This window comes from Lissotriton vulgaris, chromosome 7, assembly GCF_964263255.1.
Source record: "Lissotriton vulgaris chromosome 7, aLisVul1.2, whole genome shotgun sequence".
In the NCBI taxonomy this organism is placed as follows: Eukaryota; Metazoa; Chordata; class Amphibia; order Caudata; family Salamandridae; genus Lissotriton; species Lissotriton vulgaris.
Genome location: NC_141695.1, coordinates 2,053,943 through 2,076,151, shown reverse-complemented (window position 1 = coordinate 2,076,151; position 22,209 = coordinate 2,053,943). Strand labels below are relative to the sequence as shown.

General features: G+C 46.7%; 1 protein-coding gene across 1 annotated transcript in view; it reads left to right on the top strand.

The window, feature by feature from the left end:
* Positions 1–22,209, top strand: part of LOC147700477 (putative cation-transporting ATPase 13A4) — a 567,847-nt gene that overhangs the window by 262,735 nt on the left and 282,903 nt on the right. The window contains exon 17 of the mRNA XM_086928422.1: positions 12,414–12,531. Within this exon, the coding sequence (XP_086784548.1) occupies positions 12,414–12,531 (118 nt within the window). The remainder of the gene's footprint in view (positions 1–12,413; positions 12,532–22,209) is intronic.

The window sequence follows — 22,209 nt, the reverse complement described above, 5'->3', positions numbered from 1 at the left end:
CCGACGTAACAGGTAGGTAGCCAACCTCACTGGGAGACATGTTTGTGGGTGGGAGGCCTGTATCACTACTCCCAGCATGCCCCCTGTCCCACACTCCAGCAGCATAGAGGCCTTCCCCAGGCAGGAGCATGTGTCAGCCATTGCACTGTCCAGCCTCACCTGACAGGTAGGTAGTCAACCTTACTGGGAGACATGTATGTGGGTGGGAGGCCTGTATTGCTACTCCCAGCATGCCCCCTGTCCCACACTCCAGCAGCATGGAGGCCTCCCCAACCCAGGAGGATGTGTCAGCCATTGCACTGTCCACCAAACAAACTTACAGCTAGGTAGCCATCTGGTATTGGAGGACTGTTTGTGGGTGTGTAGCCATGAACATGGGTTGCAACATCCCTGCAGCGGCGGCCACGGTCTCCTGGAAGGAACCAGTTGCAAATAAGTGGAGGACTGCCATCACCTTGTATGTGGGTGTGAAGGCAGTTGGGTCGTGGCGACGAGGATGCAAGTGGGGCTCCAACTGGTCACAAACGGTCTTCAGGATCACCCTGTCTATGCGGAATTTTCGGATGATCACTACATCCTCCATGTCCCCCAGCACTGTCAGGTGACGTATGAGATTTGGCCTCCTCCTAGGTGAGATGTACATGGACACATGTCAATGACAACCATCAAGAAGTGGACACAGCACATACCATGAATCATGTTACGCAAAACCTATAAAATTCCAAGAGAGATGCGTGACACACAAGGTTACATGTGTATAAATTGGAGACACACAGGGGACACACCAATTCATTTAGCCAAAACGTGTCCCGCAGACATAACAGAATGTCAATGTAAAAAGCACAGTTCCTGTACTGGACATTCCACATGTTCACGCCTCATACCGTAACATCCAAAAAAGTGTGTGAGATGACCATGAATGCCTCACACACATCTGCTTTACCTGTCACACCTCAATGCATCATGGGAAGCTGGCATACATCAAGAGCACAATGATCACATGTGATGGTAAACTTGTGTGCCTGGGCTGATATGGTAGCACAAGTATGGAAGAACACCATATAGTGAGACAAGCCTTGCCAAGGTCAGCACAAGACCACAGCACAGTGTTTGGTTACACATCATTACCACCAGCTTAACACTGTCAGGCATCATCAACCATCAAATGCATCAGTGACATTGCAGGAACACAGAGCAATGTGCGTCACACATAGCGTGCACCCACCTGTGCCTGATACCATAAGATGGCATTGTGTGTACAATGATGTGCCATTAAACCTGTTGCTGCTGTGTACTGATGCAGAGTTCACGGTTCAATTTCCCATTGCATGTGACCTAATTTGCGGAAACTCACGCCGCCGTGGACAGGCGGTAGCTAGACACCAGCACCAACCCCATACACAAGTGCTGAAGCCATTGACATGGGTTGCTGGCGTTGGCCATGCAGCGCCACATATATGGCGGTTGCTAGCGCCTGTCCGCAGTGGTGCAACAACGCCATGGGGCATAGCCTACAGCCAATGGGAGTGACAACTGGGGTGGCATGATTCAGGTTTCAAAATCGCGGAAGGCGTGCTCCACCACCACGGTGCCGGTCATTGGATGGGTTCGAAAGATGCACCATCGCGGTAGCGCACCCCGGGCCCCTGCGGTGCATCACCGCCATGGGTCACAGCCTACAGCCAATGGGAGCGACGATTGCGTGACATGATGCAGATTTGAAAATCGCAGAAGGCGTGCTCCACCACCGCGGAACCGGTCATTGGATGGGTTTGAATGAGGCAGTCCTGCACAACCAATAATTGATGCCCGCTCCAAGTCTACCTGACAGCCAGATGTGAGTGGCAGTCCCCCTCATACACCTGTCTCTCATAGAGGTGTGCTAGTCCGGCCCATCGTTTTCCACATGGTTGTGTTGCTGGCCATGTGTCAGGGCTGTAAGGTTATGTAAGGGCAGAAGACACAGGATTAATGCCATACACTTGAAAACACTACTGTATAAAAAGAGAAGACAAAGCACACTGAGAGTGAAGCGGAAATCAAAGATGGCCGCCAATGAAGAGAAGTCAGAACTGCAGGTGAGCGCTCCAGCGTTCAACTGCAATCATGTGGAACCAGGTGTCGAGTCAGCGCTATTGCGCACTTCACCTGATTTCTGTGGAGAAAACTGACGTTCTTGTGAATCGTTGCGAAGCTTAGCTAGGGATAAGCGTAGCAACTAAATAAATTTACCGTCACGAAGCAGCGGAGTAATCCAGAGATCGGAGTGAGACAAGTAAGACTGTTCCGATGTTGTTTTGCGGGTGGAGCATGCGCGCAATGTATTTATGAGTGCAACACGTATTTACACATGCACATAGAGTTATTGGACTGGACACTGGGCATGCTCATTAGAGCAGTTTAAAAGGAAAACTAACAGACGTTCAAAGACAGCACAAGTCGTTACGGGAGTGAGAGTAGGAAAAAACTCCTCGAAGAAAAAACGAAGTTAAAACAGATTGCGAAAGGCATTTTCTAGGAGAGAAGCAACTCATAGGAAGCGCATAAGGCAAAAGAGAACTACAGAGTAAAGAGAAAACTATTAAAAGGTTTTAGGTGAAGTAGTGTGGCTCACTGGTTAGAGGCGGCAGACCCGAGAGCAGAGGACGGCCTGGGACCAGGGTTCGATTCCCGGCGCGGCAGGTTTCTGGACCAGGGTCAGCGGACTCGATAATTCTCTCGCCTCAGTGCCCACTCTGATCAGCGATCACACTCGGCAACTCTGGGCATTAGCTTGCCTCATCTTCACTAACGGCCCCACCAGACCGCCGGGGATGCCTGGTCTCACCCTGGAGATACCCATTAAAGGACCATCTCTCAGGGAAGCCAGGAAGGGTTTCGCAGCGGTCGAAGCGCCTTGGGACCGTACGGGTAAGTAGTGCGCTATATAAATGCCAATACATTTACATTTACAGGTGAAGCAAAAGAGGTACAGTGTGATTAAGAACACTTACCTTGGAATTTCTTCAATACAACAGCTGTGCAGACAATAGGTGAGGAAGCCTGAAAAGACACAAGAACAGAAGAATTAAGGCTAGACACTTATTGAGGACTAATAGATTCATATTCTTAGTTGCAGCACAGAAGCTTTATACACAAGCAATAGAAGACAGGCAAAAGTCACTACAGCTTTGGGTAGGTACACAGAGAGGTAATAAAATACAGAATTGAGTGAAAAGAAAGGAATAAATGTTAACAGTAAATTCTTTTACAGCAGAATACAAGCCAGCGAAGTAAGAAGAATAGAAAAAGACGAAGTCTGAAGCTGAAGAAAGAATCAGACGTATAGTGGCAGTCTCTTCTCTGTCCCATCCCTCCACCCCCCCCTCCCCCCCCCCCAAGGCCTAGTCAGCAATCGTGCTAATATTGTATGTTGCTGGAAGGCTTGGGTGAGGCAGTGGGAACTTGCGACATTCAGCTCCCGTGCATTGAAGAAAGAGCATCAATTCTGACAGTCTTGACACCATGGAAGTGTACAGTCAAACACACTCACTGTGCAGCTTCTCATGCCCTGACTCTGCACTTCTCCCTGGCCACTGGCCTTGTCATTCACTGCTGGTCTGGCCTTGCCTGTGCAGCCTCCCATGTACCTGCTCTCACACCTGCCATGGACACTGGCCCTGTTGCTCTGCTGTGTTGGAGTCTCCCCTGTGCCAAGTACACTGGCCCTGTTTCTCTGCTGTGTTGTACTATCACCTGTGCAGTCTCTCATGTACCTGCTCTGCCACCTGCAATGGACACTGGCCCTGTTGCTCTGCTGTGTTGGAGTCTCCCCTGTACACTGGCCTTCCTGTTTGTACTTTGCTAGTGAAGGATATCTTACATTTGATCTGCATTCTGTACCTTGATGTTGTGTACAGTTGTGATACTTTCACATCTATGCAATATGTGAATAAAGACAGTTACTCCTGTTGTGTCTTTTGTCCGTGTCCTTGCTGATTAAAGTTCTTTTTGTGTGTGCATTTGGTTGCCTATGCCCCATGCTCTATGTCTCACTTCAACATTGCCAAGTTCTGTATCCGCATCACATTTATTAACAGGGGTGACAGGAGCTTCAGTCCATTCAGACACTGATACTTATGTCATCTGTGTTGGCTCTTTTACCTGTCATGCAGTTATCTTGTGAGTGGTTTTCTGTTGTTGGCTACGTTGTTGCCATGTGAGGTTGGGGTACACTGCCAGCACAAGGTGTGATGCTGTGCACAGGCTTGCATGCAGGCTGGGCACAGCCATGGTGTATGTGTGTTATTCCTGTATATGTGCCCAGCTGTGTATGTGTATGGTCATCCTGTGTTGGTCCTTAGTCCTGGTCCCCTGGCATACATGAGATGTGTGCTCTTGGGTGGTGAGGAGGTGTGCAGTGTGAAGGGTGTGATTCTGTAGTTGGTGTGGATGTGTGTGTGCCCCTGGATTGTGAATGACACCCATGTGTCAGCTAGGAGTTGTGTGCCTGTTGTTTTGATTGTCCTACCCTGTGTAAATGATTTAATGCTTTTGTGTGAGTTGTCTGTTGTGCACTTTGCAGTGTTTTGGTGTGTCCATGCAGTTCTGTGTGACTCCTCCTTGTTGTATTTGTCACTTATGTGTGTGCAAAGTGTGTGACTTGCACATCAGTGTTGTGTTTGTTTGAGCATCAATGTGTGGTGTGTGTGTGTGTTTGTGTGCACTGTGTGACCCTGCTTCTCCTCACTGGCATTGTGTGTGACTTTCTCTGCCATGGCAGGCACATGGTGCATTTTCTCCTTCTGAAAGTCATGGTGTGATGCTATCCACTATGTGTGCCACTTGTGCCTAGACATTTTGGGTCTGCATTCACTCTATTTGTGTTTTGGACACACCTCACATGTCTGATACTGACATGCAAATCATTTGATTTTTATGTCAGCTGTCCCCTTTCTTCCCATGTGTATGTGCCTCACCATTCCTTCATTTGTGAGACTGTGCCTTGTGGTGCAGTTTTTGGCCCGAGTGTGCTGTTCCACTCTGGACATGGCTACATTGTTTTATGTGTGATGTTCTTGTTGTCTTAATCAGTGTTGATTGCCCTTGTGCACTTGAGCTGTGTGTGCTGCCCAGTGCTCTGGTGTAGCTGGTTGTGCTGTTGTATTCGAGGGTGGTGCATCCTGTTGTTGTTGTGTTGGGTGTCTGTGTGTTGGCTGTGGTGTAGCTTCACTTCCTGGGTGTGGTGTTGTTTTATTGCTGTGCTGATTTGTGTTGTGTCAGTCATGTCTGTGTGTGGCTGTTGTGCTTGTTGTGCACACACTGCCTGTTGTGCATACAGTGTTGTGGGTCTGTGGGCTTAGCATTGCCTGATGTGCATCCCCTGATGTCCTCTGGTGTTTTTGTGTAGTTTTGTGCAAGCATATGTTCCTGCTACCCTGTGTGTGTGTTCTGTTTCTGGATACACCCAGGGTGTGTGTATGTGCTGGGAAGTATTGTCATCCTTGAGTGTGTGTGGCACTGGTGTACTGAGATCCTTGTAAGCTACTCCTGCAGTGGCTGTCTCCCTGGTTGTCTGTTGTGTGGTGTAGGATGTGATATTGTGCTTGCTTGTACCTGTGCTTGTTACTGTGCATAGGGGTGTACAGGATGGGCACCTGGCCTGTGACTTGATGGTGTGTTGATGTGTGGTTGGGGGTGGTGTGTCCCTGGGGTGTCTGTGCCCTGCCCATGCCTTGGACTGGCCCTGCCTTCTGCATTGTGCGCATGTGTTGACCGCGGCAGTGACGTGACTGGGAGCAGGACGGGGCTGCTAGTTCATGGTCGATGTGTGTCCCGGATGCAGAGGAGTGACTTGTTGGCAGGTGGGTAATATAGGGGTGCCCTTGTGGATGTGTTTTGACCCCCCCAGCAGGGTGACTGTGGTAGACTTGGCCCCTGTGTCAGCTCGTGTGTTGTGTGTTGTATTTCTGTATTTGCGTACCTGCGGCGTAGTCCGCGGCGGCCCTGTTGATGGTAGTGCAGTAGCAGGGTCAACAATGGGAGAGGGGGGGACCGGGAGCTTAATGATGTCCAGTGTCTGTGCTCCTGAATGACTCGTTATATCAAAAATGGACACAGTTCCATGACCAGAGGGTACGTGAATGTCACCCACTGTATAGATACAGCAAGAGAGAGAGTAAAGGGTAAAGAAAAGTCAGAAGAAGAGTGAAAAGCGGTAGATACTATTCCCCGGTTTCAAGGATACACTCCCGAAGGGGAAGATCAAATCTTGCCTCTCTTTCGCCCTCACACACACCGAAGGATGTCATGCTTCATCATCAGGCTTTTGTTGCTCCTCGTCAGACCGGCACTGCAATGTCCGACGGGCCCCCGAAGGGTCTCTTTGGCGGAGATCTTCTAAAGAGAAAACGCTGTATGGTGCTGTTGTGTTCTAATCTAGGACCCCGATCAATACTGTGACCTTATGCCCCTATACGGCTATAATCCATTCATACCCCTATAATGGCATAAACGATCAAGAGCGATATTTCAGAAACTCGTCTCTGGCCTAACACGATCAGAGCCACATTTCAGAATCTCTTCCTCTGCAGCTCATTACAGCAGATGAAACAGCAGAAGCCACTATCTTAGATTCCTAGATTACACTCCGAGTTCTTCAACAAGATAAAACTCAGCAACCTGGGAAAGCCCCGCTTGCTATGTTTTGATTAGTAATAGAACTCTAATGAGCACTGAGAGACGATCACTCCCTAGTGACATCTTTATTGACGTCTTATGTCCAAAAACTTACGTCAAACAAGGCACCTTTCAGGTATAAATATTACCAACGTTGCCTTAAGCAAACGCTGCCGCGACGACATCGATGATAGCGATGGTGTGGTGAATACAGGAGCAGAACAGCTGTCCCTTGCAGAGCCCAGCAGATGCAAGCAGCCCACGGACGCTGCCCCTCCTCCTCCTTGACGCGCTTAGAGAGACGCTGTCTTTTCTCCTGCCGAGAAAATCCAGCTCCGGCGTTTCCAGCCTACTCTTGCGAGTGACTGGGATATCGAGTCCTGGAAGGAGATACAAGACCTACAACATTCTATTTCAGAGGTATGGTGTTGACTAAACCCTTAGAGAGAATTCTTGAAGCAAACCTTGGCAAAACCAACTTAACTAAAACTGCTACTTACTTCCTCCCTCCCAAGTATTAGGCTTAGGTCAGGTACACTGGGTAGGCGTAGTTAGAAGCACCAATTGAGTACGTTAGTCAAATGTATATATGAATGTATATATTTTATTCATTTTAACCATTGTATGAATAAGAAACCATATCAATGCTTTTACAGTACTATTTCGCAATCCTCATTTTACTGCACGCACTTTTTATAATAACAAGTCTTGCAATTGTGGCAATTCATTTCTCTTGCATGAGAAGAAAGACTGTTCAATAAATAATACCTTTTTATTTGGTGGTGAAATTTTACTTCTCGGAAGTTAGGAAGCCTTCCGGCGCCCCCCGGCAGTCTTCCGTGGGATTCAGGGCACTTCACCGGATTACTCCGGAACTGCTGGCACAGGCTTGTGCGGACCACCCCTTCGTGTCAGCAGGGAACTTAGAGGAGGATGTGGAGTGACTGCAGGCCTGGTTCTCAGAGAGACTTAATGATCTGGCTCCTCTGAGACCCCTCCGCAAACCTGAAAAAGGTGCTTCTGCCCCTTGGTTTACGGAAGCATTGGCGGCCTCTCGGCGCCAATGCAAGGTAGCGGAAAGAGCATGGCGCGCAAATTACGATGCGACGGCGAAACTCGCCTACAGGTCTGTGGCGAAAGCTTACCATCGGAACATCCTCGCGGAGAAGAAGGCTTATTTCGCGAGAAAAATTGAAGCTGCCTCCAATTCCTGTAAGGAGCTTTTCGCCGTTGTGCGGGAGTTTACTACGTCGCACGCAGTACCAACCCAGACTCCCCCTCCTGCGCCTTGGGTCAGGGCGATTGCGGACTTTTTCACCTCTAAGATCCAGCGGATCCAGGACTCCTTCCATGTGCTGGAGCCTGAGATACCGGGTCGGGTGGAGAATACCGCTGCTACCCGACTTAACGCAGGTGTGGCCTTGGCAGCTTTTCCTCCTCTCTCGCTGACCGCCTCATTTGACCTGATGGCTGGGCTCAAATCAGGTTCCCCTCGGGATGCCTGTCCGGCAAAATTTTTGGCTAAAATGGCAGCTGTCATTAATCCCCTCGTGAACCCCCTGTTGAATTGTTCTCTTGCACAGGGTGTGGTTCCTCAGGCCTGGAAGCAGGCCATGATCATTCCCCTGCTTAAAAAGCCTGGCCTGGATGTGGAGGTGTTGGCGAATTATAGACCTATTTCGCTCCTGCCGGCTTTTGCGAAGGTCATTGAAAAGCACGTCCATAAGGTGCTTGCCGATTACCTGGAGTCCCACGACCTACTGCACCCTACCCAGTCGGGTTTCCGCGCCAATCTTAGCACCGAAACAGCCCTCCTGGAAGTCTCGGAGGCGATTAAGGAGGTGCTGGATTCGGGCGGGAGAGCGATGCTGGTGATGCTAGATCTGTCGGCGGCCTTCGACACCGTCCCTCATGAGGGTCTTCTTGCAAGACTCTCAGAGGTTGGTCTCCGAGGGACGGTGCTCCAGTGGTTTCGATCTTTCCTGGCAGGCCGTCGACAAACGGTCTGGGCTTCTGCTTGCTCCGCCGAGATGTCGCCATTGGGTGTCGGAGTTCCTCAGGGCTCTGTCCTGAGTCCAACTCTATTCAACATCTTTATGACCCCTCTGGCGGCATTGGCGGAGTCTTTCGGGGCCCAGATCGTTTCTTATGCCGATGACACCCAGCTCCTCTTCACCTGTGAGAAGGGTGCGGACTTCGATGGAGGTAGGATCCAGGGTTGCCTTGAGGCTGTGTTTCAATGGTTCCATCATAACAGCCTCAAGTGCAACTCGGATAAATCTGAGGTCCTCTTCTTTGGGTGCAGTTCGGATCCGGACTGGAAAGTGTGGTGGCCTGAGAACATGTTTCCACCAGCAAGTTCGTCCCAGGTGGCTAAAAACCTTGGGATTAAGATCGATAATGGCCTCACACTACGTTCTCAGGTAATCGGGCTCACTGGTACCTGCTTTGGCCTACTCCGGATGCTACGTAAGTTCCTTCCCCTGTTATCGGAGGAACATAGGAAGATCACGGTGCAGGCGATTATAGGCTCGAGAATTGACAACTCCAACGTCCTCTATCTCGGCTTGCCAGAGTATCTGCTCCAACGGTTACAGGTTGTCCAGAATTCGGCAGCACGGGCCATCTTTGGACTATCTCGCCGTGCCAGAGCCTCGGGTCTTCTGGAGGCTCTGCACTGGCTCCCTGTCCGGAAGCGGATAATTTTTAAAACTCTTACTCTGGCGCACAAAGCCTTGCACGCCTCCGGAGCAAAATACCTGCAGATACGGCTGGCCTTTTATTTGCCTGCCAGGTCGCTCAGGTCTGAAGCCTTGTTTCTTGCGGCGGTTCCTCGTGTGAAGAGAGCCCGCATCGGAGGCCGCTCTTTTAAACTACTAGCGCCTCAGTTATGGAATAAACTGCCTGTGTCCCTGCGCAGCATTCCAAATTTGTTGGCCTTTCGGAAAGGGCTTAAAACCTGGCTCTTTTCCTCTTAGTTTCGGTCCCTATTAGGTTTCTTTTATCTCTGTTTGTTATTTTCCCTGTTGTGTTATGAGATTAGTGTGCAATCCAAAGCGTCGGGACACTCTTCCGAGTAGCCGTACGCTATACAAAACCCCTGCATAACATAACATAACATAACATATTGAAAACGCCCGTCTCTCTATTCTCTGCATCTTGGTGAAAGTAATCTGCACAACTGACTGAGTAAAATAACTTTCTATTGTTTCACACGACCCTAGAGATTGACTCTTATCTGAGGAGCAAAGTTCTCATGTTTATGCGGTTGTTGGAAAACTGAATCCCTTCTTGTCTGTACCAGGGAAGCTGATCACTTCCTATTCAGTCAAGAAAGTTTCCAGTGACTTCTGAGCTAGTTGGTACAAACCCAATTTAGTTTACCATAGTCAGTAGAGACCTGGAAGACCGCACTTCTACGTCTATACTACTGTTTATGTTATTCCAATGCGCAGGGCCTATAGGGAAAATAGGAACTACACTACAGTGCATGCAGGTGTGAGGGCTCAGTGTGGGAGTGTTTCTTTTGAATAGAAAGGTGCGTGCTAGTGAGTTAAAAATACCTAAGGGCATCCAAACTAGGATATTTTTATTAATGTGATGTCCTTGGTATAATAAAAAACCAACAGGTTATTGTGTCACATGAGGTTACAATGTGCCAATGTGACAGGTCAAAAGGTCGACATGTTTCACGCCTATGTGTCAGACAGATCGGTGGCGTTTCTTCAGGGCCTAAAAAGTGAAAAGGCAGCCGCTGGAAGGGGTAGGTGCGGAAACAAGAGCATTCCAACATAACCTATTTCTGGATACTCATACGACCAGCGCAGCATAGCCTCAGGCACCTGGCCTGGAATAGAGGGCACATACATCAGCATCTACCTACGGAGATCCTGTTGCACACCCTAAGATTCACTCTAGGACACTGCACCACTAGTGGACATCTTTCTGTATGTGTACCCTCCCCCTTTTTTAAATTAGAGGTGCTTTTCACCTTTTAGGTCCTGAAGAAACGCCACCGATCTGTCTGACACATAGGCGTGAAACATGTCGACCTTTTGACCTGTCACATTGGCACATTGTAACCTCACGCGACACATTAACCTGTTGGTTTTTTATTATACCAAGGACAACACATTAATAAAAATATCCCAGTTTGGATGCCCTTAGGTATTTTTAACTCACTAGCACGCACCTTTCTATTCAAAAGAAACACTCCCATTTACAAACTGAGCCCTCACACCTGCATGCACCATACGGCGTTTTCTCTTTAAAAGATCTCCGCCAAAGAGACCCTTCGGGGGCCCGTCGGACATTGCAGCGCCGGTCTGACGAGGAGCAACAAAAGCCCGATGCTGAAGCATGACATCCTTCGGGGTGTGTGAGGGCGAAAGAGAGGCAAGATTTGATCTTCCCCTTCGGGAGTGTATCCTTGAAACCGGGGAATAGTATTTACCTCTTTTCACTCTTCTTCTTCCGACTTTTCTTTACCCTTTACTCTCTCTCTTGCTGTATCTATACAGTGGGTGACATTCACGCACCCTCTGGTCATGGAACTGTGTCCATTTTTGATATAACGAGTGCAGTAGCAGGTACATGACCGGATGCATGTGTAGGGCTGGATCCATGGTGTTCATGACCAGGTGGAGAGGACCTGGTCTCTGCGATGGCGCTCCGCGATCAAGTTTCCGCCGTGTCTGGTTGGGCGGTGTCTCCGCTGCGGTGTGTCTGTCTATTTGGGCCATCCTAATTTGTGGAGCGGTGCAGACGTCATTCCGCATGGCGGTGAGTCTCCATTGAATACCACCGCCGCTGTGGCTGGCACACTTTGATGGCGGTGCGCGTCGCTCCGCGGCGGACGGAAAATTACCTATGTTTTACTATACAAATATGGCAGACGTGAGATCCGCTGCTCGTGGGCGGAAGAAGGCGTTTTTCCGCCCCGCCAGCACCGCAGTGGTGCCACCGCCAAACATCCTAATGGACCCCTTAGTGTCAAAGATAAGTATGGCAAGGTTTGTGCTTGCCAAAGAGAAAGAAATGAGAAATGATCACCATATCAAAATATTTTTTTTTATAATTATTGCGCCCTGAAGAAGGACTCTCACTGGGCAAGAGTTCAGAAAAATTCTACTTATAGAATGTTATTATACGTTTGCTAATTGTAATTGGCACTCTTTCCTAGGAGTGTGCGAAATTCTTGTAATTTGTTTCATGTACATCCGCGATATGATCGCAAAACTGCATGAAATTATGTGTAATTGCGCAAATTACTAATCTGTCACTATGCACCACATTTTAGCATGAAATCTATGTTTGCATTAGTTTATGGGCAAAAGGATGCATTTAAACAAGATTACAATGAACAGCAGCCACTCTGGTTCTGTTCTTTTTGTGCGTCTGCAGTAAGCTCTACAGCGTTAGCTGTAAATTGTTTAATTGAACCATGCTTTATTGCTCATAGTAGGGTTGTAGTGTAAGTTCATGAATTTCATTTAACAAGAGGAAGCTGAAATTCCCCAAAATGTATCAAATTAGGCAAGTGCAATTCCAATTTCCCCCAGTCCTACTCTTACCTACATCTTCACGAGTAACCTCAGTAGTGGTAGCTGAAGAAGGCAGTAGATTCTGATCCAATGAATCAACTTGTCGGGGTGTAGTGGCCCTTGCTGATAATGCCGCCCGTATTCTTCTGCACTGCAAGTCTCTGAAGCCATCAGAATGAGTTTGACAATGACCCCTCCTTCCTGCCCACACAGTGCCTTCCAACTTCTCAAGAGAGCTCGACCTTTACACCAAGAGGGGATTCAGAGTAATTGGACTGGCGTATAAAACCTTGCCCGCAGGCTCGGACTTTGCAGCGGAGAGTTTTACCAGGTAAGTCAAACAGGCATACCAGTCATGCATAACATTGACTGTTACAAGAAGATACATGTTATATTTGGGTAACTTTGAGAGTGGACACAATGTGGGTTTTCTTTCCAGTGGAAGCTCTCTCAGTCTCTATGTACTTTAGCTTCATGTATGACTCCAGCAGCTGCTGGTACCCTATGTCTCAAAGAGGAAACTTCGAAGTTTGTCTTACATTATTGTCTTATAGTTATTACATTCTTATTATTGGGTATGTAGGATACTTGTAAAGCGCACAGCTGCCCATCACCGGGGTGTCCTGGCGCTGTATAACGCTGTGGAACCCTTCCTGTCTCTCCCTGTGAGATGCCCCTCCTGGGCACACCCAAGGTGGAGGCCAGGCATCCCAGTGTTGTGGGGGCCGTTGTGGAGATTAAGCAAGCTATTGCCCAGAGTTGCAGCGTGAGACCCCATGGTTAGAGAGGCACTGAGGCGAGAATTATCGAGTCCGCAGACAAATGAGCCTAAGACCCGCCGCGTCGGGAATTGAGCCCTGGTCCCGGGCCAGACCTCTGCATCAGGGTCTGCCGCTCTAACCATTGAGCCACACTCCTTTATAATGTCCTCAATGCAGTATACACATTAAAAAGGCATTTCATGTGAGGCTGGGGCTTGGAATGTGTCTGGTCATTTGCTACTGAATACATCTATGACAAACATCTTTTCCACTGGGAATGAAACACACACATTCTGTCTACTTTTTATGAAAGACATACAGCTAGAACAATGATTGAAACTGCTAAAATACATTTTGTCTGGGGTCTAAATGTTGCTTGTCTCTTGATTAAGAAGGCAAGACTGAGATCTGCCATTCTTATTGGGTACCCAACCATCCTATTATTAGATGTATTCTGCAAAGGGGGCTGGGAGAGTGACATTGCAACAAACAGACCTTCAAAGCTTGAACCACATTTTATTGTAGTGAAGTTGGGTATGCAGTGTCTGCAGACTCTCTAGGGAATGTACCAGAGACACCTACCAATTAAAACTTGTTGAGGTCTTAAATAATCAATTCTTACCATTACCTCTCCTACCAGTAACTATTCTACTTTTGCCTTAACATATTTACTGTTTTATCATTACATTACTGCCTACTTTTAACTTTAATGTTAGCAACACCATCTAATATTAAACTTTATCTTGTCTCTAAACTTTAGCACTAATTATATTATTTAATAATATGATTTCCATATATTTTTATATATTTCTCTATTATTACATTATTGTTAATATAATCAAATTAAAAGAATTATTGTATCCTTACCCTATTCATTTTTCTAACATTAACTCTAATCATAACATATAAAACAATCAATTACACTAACTTACCTTATTATATTTGATTATATAATATAGACATATTGCTCTTGTCCCTTACTTAACACTATCTTATAACAATGTAAATATATAAATATTTCTATATGAATTAAGCTACTGAAATAAAATAAAATTAAATTAAAATAAAATAAAAAAGAAAAATAACGATTAGGGCATAGCCTTATACTTATCCTACCATTAGCCAATGAAACATGCGTATCCTACCATTAGCCAATGAAACACACCTTAATACTAATATTGAATTAAAATACTTGTTATTTCTTTTGATATTATATTACAGAATTACAATACTCCTACCTAATAATTTTTACATTTTTGCAATGTTTTAAATTTTGCTTTCTCAATAAAATGAATTACATTATAAAAATGTTTTTTAAATGAGGCACCTATATACTATGTGCAATACTACGCTTAACCCAAACTTGGGAGGGCTACTTATTACACACACACTACTTTATAAAATGTACTAAATCAAAAAGATATGGAAGTTATCAGGTAGAAATACTCCAAGTGACACCATATAGCAGTTAACGCCAAGGCAAGCTACACACTGTAAAATGGGTTGTAATTCCCAAAGGTCAGGTTTATTGGCTTTGTCAGGGTGTCACCAAAGCAAAAAACTCAGAAATAAATTATTAGAAACCAATGCCTAGAACAACATAAACTCTCAAGAGTGTAACATCTTGCAATGACAGGTGTTAATAAATGCAGTGATTCCCCGTTATCTTTATGATTGTCAATTAAGAATTATATGATTCAAATTACTATGTCCATGACTCTATATCATCAATAAACTTTATTTGTTTTTTGTATTAAAACCATAAAAGTACAGAACCACAATCTAACAATCTGAATTACGATACAAAGTTTGGCACAGATATAACAGTTGAATTTGCTTAACAAATATTAAACACTCATATCGAGTAAATAATCAGAGATTATGATTTAATAAGGAAGTCTAAAAGAGCATCTTTAGTTAAAATCCCACACAAAACTCTGCTGATAATTTGTCTGGGGAAGACACTGATATCCAAGGCGCTTTCATATGTGCATCACCTGCCATATATAGGGGGAGACTAAGGGGTCGATTACGATGGCGGTGAATCCGCATCCTCCTGGCCGGTGGAAGCCATCGCCGGCCCGGAGGATGCGGATTCACCGCCGCGACACAGAAAGCACCCACCGCCAGATAATGATGGCGGTGGGATCAGCGGCGGACAGCAGGTCCATCTGCCGCTGATCCGCGGGGTGTGGACCGCAATATGGTGGCGGTGTCTGCAAGACACGGCCAGCCACATTAGGATGTGTGCAGAAACATGCTTTTCGGCGGCAGCTTTTCTACAGAGGAAAAGCATGTGGACCTTTGCTTCTGGGGGCCCCTTGCGGGCCCCCAGGGTGTTGGGGGGTGGGGGGTGCACATGGGGGGTACCTATGTTACCCCCCTGCAGTTGCATGCACAATGTGGCAGGCACCGCGCAGTGCCTGCTGCTTCGTGCATGCAAATGCACAGCATGCACTTTTAACTTTGCGGCGGGTGCTGCTTCAAGCAGCACCCGCCGCAATGTTAAATATATGGGATGTGACCGCCAGGGTGGCGGTCACATCCTAATCGCAATGGAGGGAACGCCGCTGCCCCTGCGGATGGTCCCTCCACCTCAGGGGTGGCGGACGGACGAAGGTCCGTCCGCCATCATAATCAAACCCTAGGTTGCAAATTTACAAAGAAATGTTGTAGCACAGAGTTGCACCACACGTCGACATTTCCTAAATGCAGGGATGCACCATATTTACAACGATTGGGCACACCCCTTTGTTTTCCCTAGCGTTGGTGCTAAAATTAGCTGCCTAGTGCCAACTCAGTCACCCTTGCTCCATAGTGCAAGGGTGCCTGCGTCGTAGGAAATGATTGTCTATGTGCAGGAAGCTGCCCTTTCCTGCACGCAAATAATCCATAACGGTGATGCGTTCCTTCCATGTGTGCTGCAGAATGTCGCACACCGAGAAGTAGTCAATCGTCATCATTCGATATTGTTTATATGCCGGGAGGGACACCTTCCTGCACAAAAACAATCATTCATGTTTTTTTGCTCTTTCCGTGTGCGCTGCTATTGTTCAGGGAAGGGTTTGATCCCCGAGCAGACAGTTTGTAATAGTAATAATAAAGTCCCTGCTTGCCAGGTCAAAGACGACCCTACATTTGCTCCCTTGGATTAGAACGTCCCCCCATACCTAGAGATTCCCCTCCCGTTTGGCTCTCTCTTCCTACCGTACATTCGCCATTAATTTTGCATCACATATTATGTAGTAAAGTTTATTATCTCTATGTTTCAGATACAAAAATGTCAAATGAATGGCTGTTGCATGAGGGCTACATTCAAATATCTTTCTATGTCTCTTCTTTGTCCTCGTGCCTCCTGTTTATTGGGACCCTAGGGTTCCATTGGTGTTGAAATAATGAAACTTATTTTACAAAGTGAACAAATGACAGGTCAACTTTTTGCAATGTAATAAATACAAAATTGATGTAAGAATTTGACATGTTCAGGAAGTTCACCACATGATGGCGCTTTCAAATTGCTTTCACCAGAATGCCTACAAGTTTAATATATAAGTTATTAAAAGCATTTGTTATGCATGGCACACCTTTCATTTAACTACAAACTTGTTTGTTTTCTTTAAACCTCAAATTGCCTGATCTGAGGCTTGGTCCCTTTCAAAAGTCCAGATGGGGCAATGTCGGTCTAACTCAATATTTAATTACAGCAATCTTTCAATGCAGCAGAGAAACCAACCCACAGGCATTACATTTGCTAACATATGACACACCAAGTATTACAATAATCAAAGCAGGCGGCATAAGGTTGCAACTAGATTTTCATAATGAACAGCATATGTTATCTTTGAATCATGTTTTCTCTGAAGCACAACCCTACAGGGAAATGTGCTAAATGAATAATCCAATCACCAAGGCAGAAAAAAGATCTACATACCTGGAAATATTCTTTCCAAGGGTTGTTGATACCAGCATTATATAGAGTATTCCATAAGTCTCTATGTTCAAACAATGAAACATATTTAGAATAGAAAGCATACGTATATATTGTTTACCTCATTGAAGGGGTAGAATCTGAAATGTAGTCCCTTGGGTGTATGCGTAGATTTGAAGTGCAATTCTGGTTAATTTAAAACTCTTATCAATTCTAGGACCACTACAATGATTCTGTGAATTGCATGAACTAATCAGTACTCAAACATTTAATCAATTAGACTCTGATAAACTTATCAGCTGTAGAGCTGTACAATGGTTTATGTGGAAATAGAGCCCCCTTTCCCTAAAATGCCACATATTTAGAGTGTGTTCGCTACGCTTGAATGCACATTCCACTTGCTGTGCCGATGTATTCAGCTTCTTCTTGTGAATGTTTGGTTAGAACCAACAAACTAGCTTGCAAATGTTTTGGTCTTCACTACTTGTTATTAGTGGGTGGACTTTGAAAGTTCCTCAAACCCCTCCCTAGGAGCAGACCTGCTCACAAGGCAATTCCAGAGGTCAGATGAATTTTCATACGAAGAATTGTCATTAACAAGGGAACCTTAAGTTCAAATTCTGTAAAATAGGAATTATCCTTGAAAATGTTGATATGCACTCACATAAGTAATGCTTAAGGGTGTGATCTGCTTTGGGAACTGTGCACTTTTTCATAAAGGTAAGAACCTCTGGACTCCATGTCTAATGATCTTTAACTAGTGTCATCTCTGCTGCTCATTCATATCTGGGATAATCTCATGTCAACGGATGTACTGAAAGATAGTTCTAAATTTTAGGCTGTAATAAACCACCCTTACTTTTCTGGTATAAATAACTCGGGGTAAAAACCAAAACGCCAGAAACTGACCAGGAGCAGAGTCGCCATCCCAGCCAGCGGAGCCGTCCCAGGAGCACCATTGCCGCCGACCTTGCTGCAGCTCCACCGTCGAGTACCTCCCCCCCCGCCGCAGCCTCACAACAACTGCGCTGACGCCGAGTGGGGGTGAGGGAAAGACTACACTTCCCAGCAGCCTCCGTGACCGGAAGTCGCGTTGAGGCGGAGCGCGCCAGGAGGCGCTTAAAAGCAGCCTTCAAACCTCATAGGAGTGGGTAAAAACCAAAACGCCAGAAACTGACCAGGAGCAGAGTCGCCATCCCAGCCAGCGGAGCCGTCCCAGGAGCACCATTGCCGCCGACCTTGCTGCAGCTCCACCGTCGAGTACCTCCCCCCCCGCCGCAGCCTCACAACAACTGCGCTGACGCCGAGTGGGGGTGAGGGAAAGACTACACTTCCCAGCAGCCTCCGCGACCGGAAGTCGCGTTGAGGCGGAGCGCGCCAGGAGGCGCTTAAAAGCAGCCTTCAAACCTCATAGGAGTGGGTAAAAACCAAAACGCCAGAAACTGACCAGGAGCAGAGTCGCCATCCCAGCCAGCGGAGCCGTCCCAGGAGCACCATTGCCGCCGACCTTGCTGCAGCTCCACCGTCGAGTACCTCCGCCCCCGCCGCAGCCTCACAACAACTGCGCTGACGCCGAGTGGGGGTGAGGGAAAGACTACACTTCCCAGCAGCCTCCGCGACCGGAAGTCGCGTTGAGGCGGAGCGCGCCAGGAGGCGCTTAAAAACAGCCTTCAACTCCCGCGTCGCGGGAGCGCGCGGGGCAGCGCCGGGCTAAGCCCGGGCAAAGGGCGGGCCCTCTGTGGCCCTCCGGGGACCGAGGAGTCCGGGACGGGGCCACCCCCCTGAGATCCTGCCCAGCTGACATCAACTAAGGTAAACTCCCATTGCTAATCTAAATCCTCTGCACTCGCAAGCTATTACCTCTTTACTCAGCAATATTGCCTACAAACTGAAAATAACTTTGCGAGGATGAGTAAAAGTCGAAATACCCCCGTGACCACAAGATCAGCTACCAGATTGAAAGATATCACCAACAGCCCTCTTCCCTCAATAACCGCCATAGACTTAATGCTACAAAAAACGATCAATGTCGTGGCGGATGCAATTCAGGACTCCGAAAGACGCCTTTCACTTACTCCAGATTTATGTTTCCCTGACCTCTCTTTACACACCACAGGTAACATAAACATTCTGGATAACACCATAAACTCTGAGGAGTCTATTCTAACGTTGTCATTTACAGGGCTTCCTAGTCCCCAAACAAGAGACAACACGCAAACAGCCTTGTCTATTTCACCCTCAGGCAACAGCAGGAACAATAGTCCTGCACCCACCGGTGAAAACAGTAGTAGCACCCATATGTCACCTATAGTTCACTTACACTCAGTAGCCCCCTCCTCGGGTGGTTTTACATCTACAACGACAAAACCGGTTACTAAAGTCAGTCGCTTGATAAAGAGCAAAACTAGGTCTACTGGCATACGAGGCAAACCCAAGTCATCTATTGTAAAAAAACAAAAATCTCACCTCAAGGCCAAACACCTCAGCTCAGCTAAAGATATTTGGTCTACATTTAGACTGGCTAAACCTGCCCCAGAGAAGGCGACCTTATGTCCTTTCATAAGCAGTCAAAACCCAGACCTGTTCTTGAATAAAGAGACGACAGCACCCATAAACACGTCTATACACACCACAGCCAGGGCTGATCATACAACGATAAATACAAAATCACTTCTGAGTGACCTTGAGAGCTTGATCAAGTCCCTTCTGTTACCTATCAGTGAGAGAGTCTTTAACATTGAGAATGCCTTAGGGAAGTTTGAAAGGGCCCAAAATGACGCAACATCCACCCTGCTTAAAACATTGAAGGTATCACAACCAATTTCTACCTTCACACCAGCCAGTAACTCCCTTACTTTGATTAGCAATAAAAATCCCAGGGTAAAAAAAGCCATAGCTAACCCTACCCTTGCTAGTAAGCAAAATCAGCCAAAGACTCCGTTAACCACCGCAGCGACAACTGAAGATAGAGGTACCATCATATCCCACCCAGTGGCAGCCATACCAAGTAGCTCTCAAACCTTACATGATGCAGAGACAGAAGATTGTGAATGGGCCGCTGAAAGTTCCCCAATCAAAATAGCAACTACCCAGGTAGAACAAACGAGACCAACCAAAAACCCCAAACAGGGCATACCTTCAAATCAATCAGGTGCAACCACGACAAAATCGGTGGTAGTAAAGAGCCCACCTCATGTTAACCTCCCGCCTGAATGTAGCCCGTACACCATTGTAATGATTGGTGTACCTAAACTAACAGGGGACAGGGTAGAAACACATGGGGACCTAAAAAATAAGGTGAGCCATTGGCTCACAACTCATAGACCGATCCCTAAACATATTAATGGTCATATCGCACAGGTAAGAAGAGTAGACTGGGTAGGAAACAGATTTAAATCGACCGAGGGTGATTGTATAGTGGTAACCTTTCGGGATAGCCGTGCTGCCAGCTTTATAAGTAGCTGGAAAAGTGGTGTGACAAATAGCTTGATCCGTACCATGGCTTTAAGTTACTTTTATCCAAATAACCATGGTCATCGTCGCACACAAGTGCAGTCAACCTACGGACAGGAGGGGCTGCTTGAGCCAATAGTTGATAATCAATCAGGGGCCTATACATTGCCTATTGGCCCATATACACGAACAAATCACATCGACTATAGGCATGAACAGCCATGGCAGAGCAGACCTAGCAACCATCCTAGTAGATATCAGGAGAGAAGCGAGCTTTTTACTCGTCCCCAGCAGCAGCTTTTCTCACATCCCCAATATTTAGACACACAATATGGGGTACCTATTTCTAATAGGTTTGATGCTTTTTATAATATCGACTACTTAGACGAGATCGATTGACAAACCGTATCTCCATCCTCCTACCCTATCCCTGTTGAGTCCCCAACTAAGGTAGCTCCCCTTTATAGAGTATCAAGCACCTGTCCAGAGTGCATAAGTGTTTCCTCCCCGGAGGCCAGTGAAGCGCCTAGGGCAGCCCCTTCAGTACAACTCCAAGTAAACACATTGAACGCGAATGGGCGCAGCCACCCAGGTTCCACCAATTTAACTCAACGCATAGTAACCATTAGCAATGTATCGCAAGAACACTTAATAACGGATCATGGGGTCCAAGCAATCTCTCCTCCCGCAGATCAGGCCCTGATAGCAGGCTTGGGCCTCACCGAACAACGCTCCATACATCTTTTATCCTGGAATATAGCCGGCTTAGCCGTTAAGGTTAATGATCCTGTGTGGTTAGCCTATGTAAAAAATTATACCATTCTATGTTTTCAAGAAACCTGGCTAGCAGATGAAAATGCATACATTGAGGGCTTTCAAAGTTTCTTTTTACCAGCAACCCCATCAAATAGCGGAAGATCCAAAGGGGGCCTGGCAACTTACATAAGCCTTGCACTCAGCTGCCAGGTCACAATCAGAGCATCGAACAACAAACATATTCAAACCTTAGTGCTCAGGAATGGTAAAAAGGCACTGACACTTATTAATTTTTATAATGCCGTGTTATCAAACAAGGAGTGTAACATTCTCAAATTACAAAACTTTATAGAAATAAAAGCGGACAGTCTACCTCGAAATATCATTATCGCTGGAGACTTTAACGCCTACCCCTGTGGCAACCCTGAAACGACACCTATTAGCCACTTAGGCTGCAACAGGAGGTCTGGCTTTCATTTTAATCACTCGCCCCGAGGCACCAGTATTAATAACTTAATTGATGGAAGGAATCTAACCGGCGCCATGACCACACTGGAGGACTCACACCAGTTTAACGTCCCCACGTACAAAGGCCACGGTAAAGGCTCCTACATAGACCACATATTCCTCTCAAGAGATCTAGTTGATTTAGCCACTGACTTTGAAATTCTAACAAGCATCTACAGCGACCATAACCCTTTGTCGATCAGGATCGGAGGTGACCTTTTTGATCATAGGAAGCCCCGACCTGATCACGGTGTCTTAAAACCCATCAACGGAAATCGTCGTCTGAAGTGGTCAAAGGTTAACAGCGATTCCCTGTATGATTCAATTACCACCAGTTGCGGTAATGACCTAGATCTTTGTGTTTCTCCATCTACTTTGCCCGAAGCGACTCTGATTGCCTTTGCTGCTGTTGTTGAGAAAATTGGCCAAATGCTGTCAGTACCAACAAAGGGACGACATGAACACCAACCAGGGTGGTTTGATCAAGCCTGCTCAAAGGCCGGACGAGACCTAAAAAAAGCACTTAAGGCTACCCCAAGAGACCCTGTCCTTATTAAGTCACTGCGATCTAACTACAAGACAGTGCTGGCAGCCCGGAAAAAAG